Genomic DNA, 17,443 nt, shown 5'->3' with positions numbered 1-17,443 from the left:
TGAATGGAATGGAAAGAAGGTGACACGAGGCACATGACTGCATTTATTTGATTATCTAAGAGTGTAGTGCCCATCTTGCTAGTCTGTCTCCAATGCTGGTTTTGGAAGAAGCAACTTGCCCTGAATCCTACAGCCATAAGGAAACAAATTCTGCCAACAACCTGAGAGTGCTTGGGAGCAGATCCCTTCCCTGTCAAGGCTACAATGAGCACCTGGCCAGACACGTTTTTCCAGCATTGAGATCCTAAGCAGACTACCCAGCTAAGCCATGCCTAGACTTCTGACCCACAAACATTGTGAGACAATAAGTGTGTGTTGTTTTAAGCAGCTAAGTTTGTGGTAATTTGTTCTGCAGCAATAGAAAGCTAATGCCACTGGCCTATGCCCATATTTTCACTAAAGACTTTTCTTCTTGTAGACACTTTTATTTCTAAATATTCAACTTAACATTTAGATCCCCTCTTCCAGCTATGGGCTGTTGAGGTTAAAATTAGTTACTCAAACTTTCTTACTGTTTGAGTAAAAATTAACCACGGTATTTTCCCCAATTTACACAATATTAATATTAGTACAGTAAGGCCAGGTGTGGTGGCTCACACCTGTATTCCCAGCATTTTGGGAGGCTGAGGCAGGAGAATCATTTGAGATTAGAAGCTCCAGATGAGTGTGGACAACATAGCAACACCTTGGCTCTACAAAACATTTTAAAAAATACTAGCCGGGAGTGGTGGCGTGTATCTGTAGTCCTAGCTACTCAGGAGGCTGAGGTGGGAGGATCACTTGAGCCCAAGAGTTGGAGGGAACAGTGAGCTATGATCACACCACTGCCCTCCAGGCTGGGCGACAGAGTGAGACCCTGTCTCTAAAGAAAAAAAAATTAGCACAGTAAAAGAGATGGCACTAAATTAGCAGAGGCTGCTTTATTTTCACAGACGTCTTCAACCCCACATAGGCAAGGACACTGTATGTTGTGGCACACAGGTTTCTCTCCAACTAGATGGCGCTCTTAGAAGTTAGTGTCCTTTGGCTCCCCTCCAGGCCTTACACACATTGGATATTCAATAACTATGGAATTAAAACTGCAATTGCCTTTAACCTTATTTATTAATGGGATCTGGTTTCACTGTGGGTGGCACTTCCACTTTAATGCAATGATCAAAAACATTAAGATCTACGACAGGATGGATATTGGGACAATAAGCATGACAATGCCATTGTTGCCAAGCCAAATTTTACAAGAGGCAAAGGAAAGCAAAGGGTAACTAGAATGCAGAGGTTCTTCATCATCATCTTCAATCAGCTGTCACAGAATTCCCCACTATTGAACCTCCCTTACAATTCTTACTTCTCCCCACCCCTCCAGGTATCTGAAATAGAAAAAAAAGGAAATAATTCTCCCTGAGAGATTTCTGCCTCCTTCTTTTTTCTTTTCAATAGCAACCTCAACTGTTGACAGAGGTTCCTTAGGATTCAAAGAACAATTCTGAAGCTGAAAACAGAATAGTCTGTTTTTGAATGAATCCTAAAGTATTTTCATTTCACACCCTTGTTCCATGAGGAAAAAATTTACATAGAGACAAATATGTTTTGTTCAGGCAGTGTGCAATAATAAAGTTTAGGCCAAATTAGATTTATAATTAGATATTAAATGCTGGTTTGGTACCAAATTTAGGGATAAAATAAACCCATATCCACATATGTACTTATAGACACTAAAGCACAAAACAGATAATCTAGCTGGCATCCAGTGTTTCTTGACTTTGGCTGAATCTCTGTTCCCCAGAACAGACTGTAAGCTCCAAAAGGTGGGGACCATGTTTTGGTCAGCTGTGGATTTCTCCAACACATTGCACAGTGTTCATGCAAAGAGCCACTCACAGAAATTGTTGAATTCACTTAAAAAAGAAAATAATTTTGGCTGGGTACAGTGGCTCATGCCTGTAATCTCAGCATTTTGGGAGGCTGAGGCGGAAGGATGGCTTGAACCCAGGAGTTTGAGACCAGTTTGGACAACATAGTGAGTCCCTGCCTCTATGAAAAAACTTTTAAAAATTAGCTGGGTGTGGTGGCACACTGCCTGTAGTCCTAGCTACTCTGGAGGCTGAGGTGGGAGGATCACTTGAGCCTGGGAGGTTGAGGCTGCAGTGAACTGAAATCATGCCACTGTATTCCAGCTTGGGCGACAGAGCAAGACCCTGTCTCAAAAACAACAACAACAACAATAACGCAATTTTTATAAAATGGTTGATGAGGCTTGCTAAGGTGGCAGTAGACCCAAATGTAGATGTTCAAACAATGCCATTCTTACCCGTTTTGGAGTGAAAGAGTGAAAGGGAAAGGACAGAGAATTAAACCAAATTAAACTAAAATCTCCAAGTCTGTAGTAAAAAAGAGCTGCAGCAGGTTTAGTCAGTGAAAAAAAATTTTTTTTTCCCCTGAGATGGAGTCTTATCCTATCACCCAGGCTGGAGTGCAGTGGCATCAGCTCAGCTCACCGCAACCTCTGCCTCCCAGGTTCAAACAATTCTCCTGCTTCAGCCTCCTGAGTAGCTGGGTTTACAGGCATGCGCCACCCCGCCAGGCTAATTTTGTATTTTCAATAGAGATGGGGGTTTCTCCATGTTGGTCAGGCTGGTCTTGAACTCCTGACCTCAGGTGATCCGCCCGCCTCAGCCTCCCAAAGTGCTGGGATTACAGGTGAGCCACCGTGCCCGGCCTGAAAATGGTTTTGAAAACATATTTGAATGAAAACACTTTCTCACCATCTTTAAATAAAAACAATTTGCATTTTCCAAATGGAAGCTGCTGGGGCATTAGGACTCATGTGCTTTCTGCTCCACAGGTTTCAGATGCCACTGCACTACTAACTCCCCAGTGCTTTTGAGGCACGTGTTAGACATGTTCTCCTCTGTTGGAAGTCCTTGTGGCAACTTCAAGGGCTTGATTTTGTGACACAAGAAAATGTGTTTAGATAGGAGGAATACGTTCTAGTGTTCTATATCCCCGCAGGGTAACTACAGTTAACAATAACACATAGTTTCAAATAGCTAGGAGGAGGATGTTGAATGTTCCCAAAATGAAGAAACGATAAATGTCTGAGATGATGGATATGCCAATTACCCTGATCGGATCACTATACTTTATATATATTGAAACGTCACTATGTACCCCATAAATATGTACAATTATTATGTGACAATTAAAAAAAAAATTTTAGTTTTTTAAAAGTTTTTTTCAGAACATTAACAAAAAAGACAGAAAAATGCATTTAGAATTACACTAGGCAATACATTTTAAAAAGAGCTGAGAAGAAACAACAAACCTTATCAAATGCTTAACCACTTTCAATTTTGCATTCACTGAAGGGATATTCTTGTGAACTTGAGGGGTATGCACCTGTGAACAACAACAACAAAGCAATGTTATCAATCAATCTGAAAAGCAGAGTTCCACGTTTCAGTAAAATGTTAAATTGAAGGTTCATTCTAAGCCGAATTTATAAATAAATTAATACAAAATAAACAATAAATATATACCGCAAAGTTTTCAAAGCATAAAATTTAAAGCAAATGTAAACAACACTAAAGATGATTAAAATAACTGCATACTTTTTCTAATCCAAGCATCTTTATTATATCTTTTTCCCAGTATGGACGTCTTCTTGTACTTTTTATTCTGGTAACAATATGCAGTTTATGAGGGTTCTGTGGATCCCCACCATATTTTTCATGATCTTCAGGTGAGGCCTGAAACACCTAGAAAGGAAAGAATTATAAATGGTAAATTTCCAACTTACACTGTTTCTGTGTACCTCCCATTTTTTCTTAAAAGACACATACACATACACAACTACATAATTATCTCATCCTTAATCATCATGTAATCCTCAACCTCAAATTGAACATTCCTATCAGTCTGATTATGCAGATAGATGGAGTTTAACCTGTAGAACAAAGCAGGAGCAACCAGATGACACTAAATAATATAAATGCCAGGAGAATCTGTAAGCACTGCTATGAGCTGGGCACTGGGCTGCATCCTCTTCCCTCCCTACTCTCAGGTGAAAAGCTGACTATCAAGTGGGAAAACAAACGTGTAAATTAAAAATGAAAATAAAACCTAAGTATAATAAAAAGAATCTACAAAGTATTATGAGAATACAGGCAAATGACTAATGAACTCTGCCTATGAGGGATCAGAAACAGCTCCACAGAGCTAATATTTGAATTAATTATCTAAGAATCAAAAGGTTCTAAGAAACTATGCCACAGAAACACTCCTCTAAGTACACAAAATGTACGAATAATAAGTACACTAAATGTACCGAATAAGGATGTGTATTCTAACACTATTTGTAACACTGAGAAATTTAAAGGCAATCATGTTCCTCACTATGATAACATTATGATGCATCCATTCTAAATAAAATGATTAATAATAAAACTAAGTAAAATGGTACAAATACACAAATTCTTTTTTTTTTTTTTGAGATGGAGTCTTGCTCTGTTGCCCAGGCTGGAGTGCAATGGCACGATCTCAGCTCACTGCAACCTCCGCCCCCAAGGTTCAAGCGATTCTCTTGCTTCAGCCTCACGAGTAGCTGGGATTACAGGCGTGCACCACCATGCCCAGCTAATTTTTCTATTTTTGGTAGAGACAGGGTCTCACCATGTTGGCCAGGCTGGTCTCGAACTCCTGACCTTGTGATCCGCCTGCCTCGGCCTCCCATAGTGCTGGGATTGCAGGCGTGAACCACCGCGCCTGGCGCAAATACACAAATTCTGATATATCCTATAGGATACAATACTACCATTAAAATGAATGAGGTTTACTATCTTTGCAGGTCTTCACATTGAATGATGGCCATAATATATTCTTCAGCCAAAAATCAAAAAGAAATGTCCACACAATTATGTGTTGTAAGCTGTTATGTGCATCATCTGTACCAAATACATGAGTGTGCATATGTGATATATTCTATAAATACTGTTTCTAAGACTCATATAAAATATATACAAAGGTCTCAAAGACATTAGATCAAGAGTCATACCTCTGGGGAATCAGATTGAGAAAAAAAATTGACCCCCAAAAAGATGGTATTTTAATAAAAAAGAATATTATTCAATGATTAAAAACAGTTTTGTAGAAATATAAATAGTGTAAAAGCATTCTTATTTCTCCACAGCCTTGCCAGCATCTATTGTTTCTTGACTTTTTAATAATCGCCATTCTGACTGGCGTGAGATAATATCTCACTGTGGTTTTGATTTGCATTTCTCTAATGATCAGTGATGATGAGCTTTTTTTCATGTTTGTTGGCCACATAAATATCTTCTTTTGAGAAGCGTCTGTTCATTTCCTTTGCCCACTTTTTGATGGGATTGTTTGTTTTTTTCTTGTAAATTTAAGTTCCTTGTAGATTCTGGATATTAGACCTTTGTCAGATGAGTAGATTGCAAAATTTTTCTCCCATTCTGTAGGTTGCCTGCTCGCTCTGATGCGAGTTTCTTTTGCTGTGCAGAAGCTCTTTAGTTTAATTAGATCCCATTTGTCAATTTTGGCTTTTGTTGCCATTGCTTTTGGTGTTTTAGACATGAAGTCCTTGCCCATGCCTATGTCCTGAATGGTATTGCCTAGGTTTTCTTCTAAGGTTTTTGTGGTTTTACACTATTGGTGGGAATGTAAATTAGTTCAACCATTGTGGAAGACAGTGTGGTGATTCCTCAAGGATCTAGAACCAGAAATACCATTGGACTCAGCAATCCCACTACTGGGTATATACCCAAAGGAATACAAATCATTCTACTATAAAGACACATGCAAATGTATGTTTATTGAAGCAGTACTTACAATAGCAAAGACATGGAACCAACCCAAATGCCCATCAATGATAGACTGGGTAAAGAAAATGTGGTACATATACACCATGGAATACTATGCAGCCATAAAAAAAATGAGATCGTGTCCTTTGCAGGGACATGGATGAAGCTGGATGCCATCATCCTCAGCAAACTAATACAGGAACAGAAAACCAAACACCGCATGTTCTCACTCATAAGTGGGAGTTGAACAATGAGAACACACGGGGAGTCGGGGGCAAAGGGAGACCATTAGGACAAATACCTAATGCATGTAGGGCTTAAAACCTACATGACGGGTTGATAGGTGCAGCAAACCACCATGGCACATGTATACCTATGTAACAAATCTGCACATTCTGCACATGTATACCGGAGCTTAAAAAAAAAATGTATACAGTGAGAGATTCATATTATATTACTAGACAGAGAGAGCAGCTAGAGAAGCATTGATTCATATGAGATGAATCACATCTTAAAACATACAACACAGATTGAACTCCTTATTCTACTCTTTCCTCCTCATTACTGCACTTGACTAGTCTAAAAGAAAAAAATTAAACATACAACAAACAAGGATGTGGAAGGAGTTGGCAGCAGTTATCTCAGGGTGGGTAAGATTAAGAGCATTTTTTTGGTGAGTTTTGCTTGTTGATATTTTTCTAGGGATTTTGAAGAGATTAGGGTGAGAAGGATGGTGGAGATCACAGGAAGGGGTAGGTGCACTAAAGAAAGGTGAGAATATTTAAAGGAACAGTATGAAGGAGCACAAAATATTTTGGAAAGGCAAGTGGTTCAGGGTAGCTAATATAGAAAAAAGCATGAAAAGTAATGCAGGGGATGAAGTTAAACTATGTGCGTCTATGTTGAGCCTTTAGAAATTACCACTGGGGATACAAAATTAATGAAGGTTAGAACCAGTAGGACCATGTTTCTAAGAGATTTGCAAAGAAAACTCTTACCTGAGAATAAAACCAACTGGGGATAGAGACTGATACAAGGAAACCCAGTTAGGAGGCACTTATGACCATGGTTTAAGAGCCTGAACTACAGTAGCTGTAACAGAAAAAGGACTGATATGGGAACTCTGGGCAGTAATACAGATGGATTTGTATTGGGTGAAGAAGAGGGAGGCTGAGCTTGATTCAGATGTCTCTAGTCTGGGAAATCAGATAGAGGATGGTAGCATTAACTGATATAACTAATAGAAGAGATGCACCCTCTTTTTTATTTGGTTGTTTGGAGGGAAAGTAAGATGAGTTGAATTTTGGATATGAACTTGAAATACCTATGTTATCCAAGTAGCAATGTCTAGAAACCAGTTGAGAATACAGGAGAACAAAGGAGTAAGTTCAGATGAGAGGCAGGGGCCGGGCGCGGTTGCTCACGCCTGTAATTCCAGTACTTTGGGAGGCCAAGGGGGGTGGATCATGAGGTCAGGAGATCAAGACCATCCTGGCCAACATGGTGAAATCCCTTCTCTACTAAAAATACAAAAATAGCCAAGCATGGTCACACATGCCTATAATCCCAGCTACTCGGGAGGCTGAGGCAGGAGAATCGCTTGAACCCGGAGGGTGGAAGTTGCAGTGAGCTGAGATCACGCCACCGCACTCCAGCCTGGAGACAGAGCGAGACTCCGTCTCCAAAAAAAAAAAAAAAACAACAACAAAAAAAAGATAGTCAGGGGCTATTTTCATGAGGTTTAAAGGTTTTCACATTTATCACAGTTGATGATCGAAACCACTGCCTTGCACATTTATTTTATTTAAAATTCCAGAGCACAAACGCAGGATGTGCAGGTTTGTTACATAGGTAAACGTGTGCCATGGCAATCTGCTGCATTATTTGCTGCACTTATCAACCCATCACCTAGGTATGAAGCCCAGCATGCATTAGCTCTTTTTCCTGATGCTCTCCCTCCACTCGCCCCCTACAGGCCCCAGTGTGTGTTATTCTCCTGCCTCTGTCTAGCCTTGCATATTTTAAATGAATGCCAACATTTCTATCTATCCTTCCAGAAATACAGAGTAAGAAACATGGAAAGATATAAGACAATATAGTTGTGGAAAGAATAGCAGTGGAAAGACAATGACTTGAAAAATAAAAAAGATTTCATTTTGTTTTGAGACAAGGTCTCACTCTGTTGCCCAGGCTGGAGTGCACTGATCCGATCATGGCTTACTACACCCTTGACCTCTTGCTAAAGTGATCCTCTCATCTCAGCCTCTGAGTAGCTGGGACTACAGGCATGCACCACCACACCTAGCTAATTTTTAAATTTTTTGTAGATACAGAGTCTCACTATGTTGCCCAGGCTGGTCTTGAATTCCTGGACTCAAGTGATCCTCCTGCCTCAGCCTCCCAAAATGCTAGGAATACAGGTGTGAACTATTGTACCTGGATGAGATTTCTGATAAAAGAACACCAAGCACATTACAGGTATCAAAGTAGTCAATGGTAATGCCGTTCTATCTTTTAAGAAAATAAATGGAGAATGGTAGTCACCAGAAGCTAGGGAGAGGGGAAAATGGTGAGTTACTGTTATTATTAATTTTTGAGACAGGATCTTCCTCTGTTGCCCAGGCTGGAGTGCAGTGGCACAATTATAGGTCATTGCAGCCTTAACCTCTTGAGATTGAGCAATCCTCCCCGCTCAGCCTCCTGAGTAGCTAGGACTACAGGTGTGTACCACAACACCCATCTAATTTATTTATTTTTTTTTTTCGGTAGAGACTGGGTCTCCTTATGTTGCCTAGGTTGGCAGTTATTATTTAGTGGATATAGAGTTTCAGTTTTGCAAGATGAAAAGAGTTCTGGAGATGGATGGTTGTAATAGTTGCACAACAGTGTCAATTACCTAATGCCATTGAATAGCACACTTAAAAGTGGTTAAGATGGTAAATGTTATATGTGTATTTTACCACAATAAAAAATATTAGGAACCCCCCACCCAAAACAAATAAACAAAATACCCAGGCTTTACAAAGCTAAATATAGTCTTTACCATACAATCCAGCAATTATGCTCCTAGGTATTTAACTGATGAGTTGGAAATTTATGTCCACACAAAAATCTATACATGAATGTTTATAGCAGCTTTGTTCATTACTGTCCAAAACTAGAAGCAACCAAGATGTTTTCCCATACGTGAATGCACAAATAAACTGTGTACGTCTATGCAATGGGATATTATTCAGCAATAAAAAATAAGCAAGCAAGCCACAAAAAGACATGGAGGAACCTTACAGGTATATTGCTAAGAGAAAGAAGCCAGTTTGAAAGGGCTATATACCATATGATTTCAGTTATATTACATTCTAGAAAAGGCAAAACTATGGAGATAATAAAAAGATCAGTGGTTTCCAGGGTTTGGGAGTTGGGAAGAATAAATAGGTGAACCACAGGTGATACTTAGGGCAGTGAAACTATTCTGTATAATACTGTAATAGTGGATACATGTCATTATGCATTTGTCAAAACCCATAGAACTTCACAACATGAAGACTGAATGCTAGTGTAAACTATGGTATTTAGTTAATAATACTGTGTCCCGTTGGTTCATCAGTTGTGGGGGACACTGTGTATGCTGGGGGGAGGGAGCACATAGGAACTCTCCATACTTCCCAATCAATGTTTCTGCAAACCTAAAACTGCTTTAAGAAATAAAGACTATTAATTAAAAAACAAATAAAAACAGGCTGGGTGCCTGTAATCCCAGCACTTTGGGAGGCCAAGGCGGGTGGATCACTTGAGATCAGGAGTGCAAGACAAGCCTAAGCAACATGATGAAACCCCGTCTCCATTAAAAATACAAAAATTAGCCGGGTGTGGTGGTGCGAGCCTGTGGTCCCAGAAACTCTGGAGGCTGAGGCACAAAAACTGTTTGAACCTGGGAGACAGAGGTTGCAGTGAGCTGAGATTGCACCACTGCACTCCAGCCTGGGCAACAAAGCAAAACTCTCTTTAAAAAAAAATTTTAAACAAAAATCAATGGCGAGCTTAGTCAATATTATCTAAAAGAATGATAGGTACACAGAAATGAAACAGAAAAAGCTGAAAGATCCAAAGTAACAATGATCAATACGGAAAGTGAAAATGAAGAGTGACACAGTGAGAGCCTGAGTAGGAAGACCCACTGCTTTCTCAGGACAATGGTGATACCAACACACGTGTACAAACCATAAGCAGGAATAAGTAGACTGAAATAATAAAAACCCATTACTGTGAAGGCCAGTGACACAAGTGACAGAACAGTTTTATTTTTATAATCACCATTTACATAAATCCCACTGTGCTTTAAATTCTGTACCACCACCTGCATCCACATATAATTTAACATAAAATCTTTCAATATTACAAAAATAGTTACCACTTAAAACATATATTTAAAAACAACACTAACATTAAAAAAAATCAAACTTTGTTCTTACTTTTTCTGGAATTCTTGATCTGGTGAATTTGTGACGAATCCAATCTGTACAAATAAGAGACTCCACACCTTTTGTCACGGTCTAAAATAAGATATAAATCATGTTTTTTTTAGAATTCTGTCAGTACAGAAATCCATACCCACCAATCTTTAGGTAACAGAAGTCTGTTCCAACCTACCCTATAATTATTAAAGGTATATCTTAGCTCCCTAGCTGAGTGAATGCATCCCATCCAAGCACTAACATAATATAAAGCTAAAAGCATATAAATATACTTTTAGACCATGGATTGGTAACCGTTTTCTGTAAAGGACCAGATAGTAAACATTTCCAGCTCTAGAGCTATGTAGTCTCCATTGCAAAAACTCAGCTTGGCCATCACAGGGTAAAAGCAGTCAGACAATATGCAAACTTTTCTTTTTTTTTTTTTTTGAGATGGAGTCTCACTCTGTTGCCCAGGCTGGACTGCAGTGGCGCAATCTCGGCTCACTGCAACCTCTGCCTCCCGGGATCACGCCATTCTCTTGCCTCAGCCTCCTGAATAGCTGGGACTACAGGCGCCCACCACCACATCCAGCTAATTTTTTTTTTGTATTTTTAGTAGAGACAGGGTTTCACCGTGTTGGCCAGGATGGTCTCGATCTCCTGACCTCATGATCCGTCCACCTCGGCCTCCCAAAGTGCTGGGATTACAAGCGTGAGCCACCGCGCCCAGCCGGGTGTGGCTATTTTTCAATAAAACTGTTATCTACAAAAATAGGTGGCAGGCTGAATTTGCCCTAAAGGCCATAGTTTATCAACTCTTGCCCTAGACAATGTGCAATAATTCACATTTAACAAGACAATACAAAAGAAATAAAAAATGAGTTTCTAGTTTCCCTTCTAGTTCTAACAATGTCATCACTCCTAGTTCCTACCTCTTGTTCCTGCTCTACATTCCTCCAATCCCATTTCTCTCAGGCTGCTGAAGAAAAAGGATTCACTGCCAGCCTTTCATACCAGGATACTGCTGTGGGAATGGGCAACAGTCATTCCTATCATTCCCTCCCAGCATTTCCTGCATTGCAGAGATGGCATAAACCACTAGAAGACAGGCATTGGGCTGAGTTCTGCTGCCTACCAGCTGTGAGACATGAGACACTTACTCTCTCAGAGGGTCAGTTTCCTCAGCTCTAAAAAGGAACTCATATTGACCTCACAGGATTAATCTGAGGTTAAGGTAATATATATAAAGCCCCTTACATTGTTGTCATCTGCAGCCAGGAGCAGGTTAACAGGCTCATCTAGGCTCTGGCCCTTATGAGCAGATTAGGCTGCACCACTGCACTTTCCATAAGCAAGCCCAGAAGGAGATACATGAAAATGCTAACACTGAGGGTCTCTTAGAGATTATTTCTCTTCCTTCTGATTTTCTGTATTTTTCTAATATTTTATTATTGAAAATGCACTCCTTCCGTAATCTAAGGGGAAAAACAACCTAAAACTTTAAGATTAAGGCAGACCAAGGGGAATCAATGACAGCCATTTTTTATTGGCATGTTTTCCAGAAAAAGAACTTTTTTGATTCTAGATCTTTAGGGATAAAACAGCAGAAAAACCACACATAAACAAGATTAACTTTCAATATCTAAACAATTTCGAAAAGGAACTGGTGAAATAACTTAATTTTGGGTGGCCGGGGCGGGTGGATCACAAGGTCAGGAGTTGGAGACCAGCCTGGCCAATATGGTGAAACCCCCGAGTATACGAAAAATACAAAAATTAGCCAGGTGTAGTGGCAGACACCTGTAGTCCCAGCTACTCAGGAGGCTGAGGCAGGAGAATTGCTTGAACCAGGGAGGCGGAGACTACAGTGAGCCCAGATCGCGCCACTGCACTTCAGCCTGGGTGACAGAGCGAGACTCCGTCTCAAAAAAATAAAAAAAAGAACTTAGCTTGCCTTGTAATGATTTAAAAAAAAAATCATAAGGGGTAGAAAAGACAAATTCTTGAAAAGAAACACTTACCTGTAGTCTGCCTGGGGGCCTCTGAACTACTAAGCGCAAAATCCCAGCCATAAGTGTAGTGATTGCTCTCTTTAGAGCCTGTGGGAAGTAGGAAGTAGACCCGTCAGTCAACTATATCTTGGAAATGAACAGGTTTCCCCTTCTCTAGTATTAAAAAACTAAGCAACAAATTAATTGTAAACTTAAGTTTAACAGTAAAACATATTAGTTATTTTAATACAATAAGGGCACGAATTAATTTATAAATGTTTTATTCAACCACAGGTAGTAATTATACACATTAACCACATCCCATTTTCATCAAATGAGTCAGTCCTAGATTGATTCCACAAAATTACTATCATTTAAAGTGTCTTCTTCAACAATGAAGGCAGATAAAGAATGCTTTGCCATAGAATCACAGAAAATTAAAGAGCTAGAAGGGACTGAAGAAATCCCAATTCCTATAATTAGAACTGACTGCCCACATCCTTACTTTATGAATGAGGACAATGAATTCCAGAAAGTTCAATAATTTATCCAAGTGCATCCAGCTATCGATAAAGTTTGTGGTCTGGAACCTCATTCTCCTAATTCCTAAGGCGAGTGCATTTTCACTAAATCATAACACCTTTCTGTTAAAAAGTAGAATTTTTTTTGCTTATTTGTATTTTTTTAACTATTCTCAATGCACACGCATTGCTTCAACAACCTAAAAAGGTCATATTTATTGAATTAGACACAAAACAACTGTAGCCTACTATACTGACTTATACTGAAAGCAGAAAGATTAAGTTCATGAACTACATGTATATCTCGGACAGGTTACTTAATTCGTGCGTTACAATTTTTCCCCCAGAAAAGAAAGAAAATACCTGTCTTGCAAATGAGTTATTCTACAAAGCACCTAAAACAGTACCTGGCATGTGGGAAGCCCTCAATAAATGGTAGCTTTTATTATTATTAAATTATTGCAAAGCTAATAAGAATACTCTTAAAACTGCAGTCCCCAACCTTTTTGACACTGGACCAGTTTCATGAAGACAATTTTTCCACAGATACGGAGCGGTGGAAGGGAAGGTTTCCGGATGAAACTGTTCACCTCAGATCATCAGGCATTAGATTCTCATAAGGAGCATGCAATCTAGATCCCTTGCACGCACAGTTCACAATAGCGTTCACGCTCCTATGAGAATCTAATGTTGGACTGCTCTGACAGGAGGTGGAGCTCAGGTGGTAATGCTCACTCAACCGCAGCTCACCTCCTGCTGTGCCACCTGGTTCCTAATGGCCAGCAAATGGTCTGGGTCTAAGGCCTGGGGTTTGGAGACTTCTGCTCTAACACACTAAAATAGGTTAAGTGTTGTAATTCAGTGTCCCACAGATTCTAGCTCATTCAAGTTCTGCAAGTCTTTCCTGTGATGTGAATAAAGCAATGGAACTGTGAGAATCAATGCAAGACATCTCCTGAAGAGAGCCAGACCTCAGAAACATTCCTCAGCAACTGAACCTATCTAATGCTAGATTATTTTACCAGACTTCCTCGTATCAAGGTTAGGTACTTAATCCAACATACTTAGCTTCACACTTTAAAAAAATCTTTCTGATCACTTAGATGTCAACAAAATCCTAACTGGACTTCTGCTTCCATTCCAATTCCCCTAATATCTTTTTTGTGTATCAGCAATAAATCATCTCATTAAATCTTAGATCATGTCACTCTGCTCAAAAATCTTCCAGAGAGCCAGGATTCTCACTGTTGAAGTGGGAGGTTACACATAAGCAAGAGGGGAAGGCTACAATGATCCTGATATACTAGATTGGAAATGGAACTCATGTTTAGCTTAATATAGCTATTGAGGGATATAGAAGTAATTATAGATATGCATATATACATGGGCTAGCTCTGTTAGCTGAGAGGACTTAAAGCAATAGCACTCAGTGGCAAGGAGCACACCCAGTGCCCAGATCTTGGCTGCATTCTTTAATAAAAGGAACCAGTGCTTCTTTGAGAAATGGCTGATTATGTCTGGAGCACTTTGTAATGCCAGAAAGGAACTACTGGAAAAAACATAATGATGGGGTATGTCAAAGGGACACTAGAGTCAACTGTAGCCAAAGCTGAAACAATTTCAGCAACAAAATAAGTAACAAAGTATTACTGGCTTATAATCCAAACGAAAAAAAATAAATAAATAAACAACCCTAAATTCATACTAATATAAATAGGTGAATAAGTTAATGAGAAAGAACAAATATCCCATTCAGAAGAATTCCAAATAATTTATGTAGGTACTATCTTCCAGTATCTTCCCAAACACCTAACTGCCTCAAAACTGTCAATGATATCAAAAACAAGGAAAGTCTGAGAAACTGTCACAGTTAAGAGGAGCCTAAGGAAGAAGTCATGACCATTAAATGTAATGTGGTATCCTGGATGGGATCCTGGAATAGCAAAAGGACATTTGGCAAAAACTAAGTAAATCTAAATAAAGTATGGACTTTAATAACGTATCAATATTGGTTCATCAACTGTACACAGGTATACCAAACATGAAAGGGGGAAACAGTGTAGCATATATAGAAACTCTGTACCATCTTCACAACTTCTTTGAAAATCTAAAACTATTCAAAAATAAAGTTTATTTATGAAAAAATTAAAATTCACTGTGATTTTGATCACAATGAAAATCAAATTCTTTTTTTTTTTTTTTTGTTTTTGAGACAGTCTCGCTTTGTCGCCCAGGCTGGAGTGCAGTGGCCCAATCTTAGCTCACTGCAACCTCCGCCTCCTGGGTTCAACCGATTATCCTGCCTCAGCCTGCTGAGTAGCTGGGATCAGAGGCACGCGCCACCATGTCCAGCTAATTTTTGTATTTTTAGTGGAGACGGGGTTTCACCATGTTGGCTAGGCTGGTCTTGAACTCCTGACCTCAGGTGATCCGCCCGCCTGGGCTCCCAAAGTGCTGGGGTTACAAGCGTGGGCCACCACCCCCGGCTCCAACTCTTAACCCTCACCCTCTCATGTCTTTGTAGCACAGCATTACCAACCTTCCCCACCTCCAGGACTCCATCTCCAATTACTCCCTTGCTCGATCACCAGACATGCTGCCCCCCTTGTTTGATCTAGAACTAGTCAAGCAGGCATGCTCCCTTTGACTGACCATTCCCTCTCCTGAAATGATCCTGATATTTACATGGCTAATTTCCTTATCTTTTTCAATTTTTGGCTCAAATCTCACCTTTTCAATGAGGTCAACCCAGATCACATCATTTAACATTTTCACCCATACCCCAACTGTCAACACTCCCAATTCCTCTTCACTTTGCTTTCTATTGTGCTTATCTTCTAATGTAACTTAATTATCTGTTAGGTTTTGTTGTTCAGTGCATGTCCATTCAATAGCATGCCAATTCCATAGGAAAAAGGTTTTTAGATTTTGTTGTTTTGGGTCTGTTATATTAATAGAAGTATCCCAAACATCTATGTAAAGCGGTATCTGCCCTATAGCAGACACATAATATATTTTTGCAGAATAACTGAAGTTTAAATATTTGCAGACTTCTGAAGGTGTGATAGTCAAAAGTTACAAGTTTTTAGAGACAGAGTCTCGCTATGTTTCTGGTATTGAACTCAGCCTCAAGAAATCCTCAATTTTCCCAATAATTGGAGCTAGGTGTGTGTCACCACGTTTGACTCAAGGAATATGTTTATTTTATTTTATTTATTTATTTTTTTGAGACGGAGTCTCGCTCTGTCGCCCAGGCTGGAGTGCAGTGGCACGATCTGGGCTCACTGCAGGCTTCGCCTCTCGGGTTCACGCCATTCTCCTGCCTCGGCCTCCCCAGTAGCTGGGACTACAGGCGCCCGCCACCACGCCCGGCTAATTTTTTGTATTTTTAGTAGAGAAGGGGTTTCACCGTGTTAGCCAGGATGGTCTCGATCTCCTGACCTCGTGATCCTCCCGCTTCGGCCTCCGAAAGTGCTGAGATTACAGGCTTGAGCCACCGCTCCCGGCAAGGAATGTTTTAATAAAGTAAAAGTTACTGTTAATAATTAGGCACGTAACTCCTGGACCCTGAAACCATTATGCTGTCTCCTGTAAAACAGGAAAATATCAGGCATCACAGGAGAAGTATGATCCCATTTCTATTTTTTTAAATGTCTGTGAACGTGTGTAATCAGAAAAACTCTGGAAGGTTGTCAGAAAAACGTTAACATACCCCTGGGGGTATGAAAAAAGGCGTTTTTCCTCCCCCTTCTCCCCCGTCACCGACCGATAGTTCTTTTGTCTTTTTACAATGAGCATGCATGCAACAGGAATGTTAAAAACCGATTTCTTTTTCTAAATCGACAATGTATATAATTTTTAAAGTGGGAAAAACACTTCTGAAATACAAAACATGGAATCACTCTTGCAGAGATACCAGAGATCTCTGAAAGCTGGAAGCGTGTCTCTTCTCTGAACTCCTAGTGCGTAACAAGCAGTAGGCAGCCCTCATTACTGCCTCTTAGCAAAAAGGGCAGAACTAACAGCTTTTGGTAGGTCTCGATCAAAATGGTAACAAATCACAGTTTTAATAAAATGGCAAATATTCTAACTGCCAACTCTTGGATGTTTGCATTATAAAATGAAGCAATACAAAAATAAAGACAATTTTCTATCTTCATTAAAAAAAAAAAAAAAGCAATAATACCCAATGGCAACCCTAAGTCATGAATAAAGCAGCAGCACAGAAAATGCTGCTTGGGTTCCCTTTCCCAAGCTGTCCAGCCTCGGCGGCTCCGTTCTTGAGCTCCAAGAGTCTGGGCACAAAAAGCCGCATGGGCCTGGATCCTGCAAATTGGGAAACGGGGGGATCCTGCAGGCCAGTGGCCTTACGGGAGCCAATGTGACGGGATCAGGCGCAGACCCATTTAGGTTGTCGTAACAGGCCAACTCAGAACGCAATAGGGAAAATCAATTAGGATCTGCAGAGGGTTCCCGGATACACCTTGCGAAGAATGCCGCACTCTCCGCCACTCATTCCCCACTCACCAGCACCCGCTGAACCTTCAGCCTGAACTTTTCCTCCGAAGGGAAGCAGAGCAGAGGAAGAACTACCAAGTGCTACATTCAAAGCCTGCCGTCGCAGTGAGCGCGACCTGCAAACTGAGGCATTTTTG

General features: G+C 40.1%; 1 protein-coding gene across 6 annotated transcripts in view; it reads right to left on the bottom strand.

The window, feature by feature from the left end:
• Window positions 1-17,443, bottom strand: part of LOC129030883 (large ribosomal subunit protein uL30m-like) — a 69,764-nt gene that overhangs the window by 34,833 nt on the left and 17,488 nt on the right. For 3 of the 6 annotated variants that reach the window (XM_054476735.2, XM_063649220.1, XM_063649221.1), the window contains exons 2-5: window positions 12,298-12,375; window positions 10,292-10,372; window positions 3,609-3,755; window positions 3,323-3,396 (exon numbers count right to left, since the gene is read on the bottom strand). In XM_054476735.2, coding sequence (XP_054332710.1) covers window positions 3,323-3,396; window positions 3,609-3,755; window positions 10,292-10,372; window positions 12,298-12,348 — 353 coding nt within the window. In that variant the 5' untranslated portion in view covers window positions 12,349-12,375. Of the gene's footprint in view, window positions 1-1,085; window positions 1,368-2,762; window positions 2,940-3,315; window positions 3,397-3,608; window positions 3,756-10,291; window positions 10,373-12,297; window positions 12,376-17,315; window positions 17,442-17,443 lie in introns of those variants that run through there. The other 3 variants (XM_063649223.1, XM_054476736.2, XM_063649219.1) reach the window with 3 other exon arrangements.

This window comes from Pongo pygmaeus, chromosome 12 (assembly GCF_028885625.2).
Source record: "Pongo pygmaeus isolate AG05252 chromosome 12, NHGRI_mPonPyg2-v2.0_pri, whole genome shotgun sequence".
NCBI lineage: Eukaryota > Metazoa > Chordata > Mammalia > Primates > Hominidae > Pongo > Pongo pygmaeus.
The sequence above is the reverse complement of the archived record's forward strand: the minus strand, read 5'-3'. Positions and strand labels throughout refer to the sequence as shown.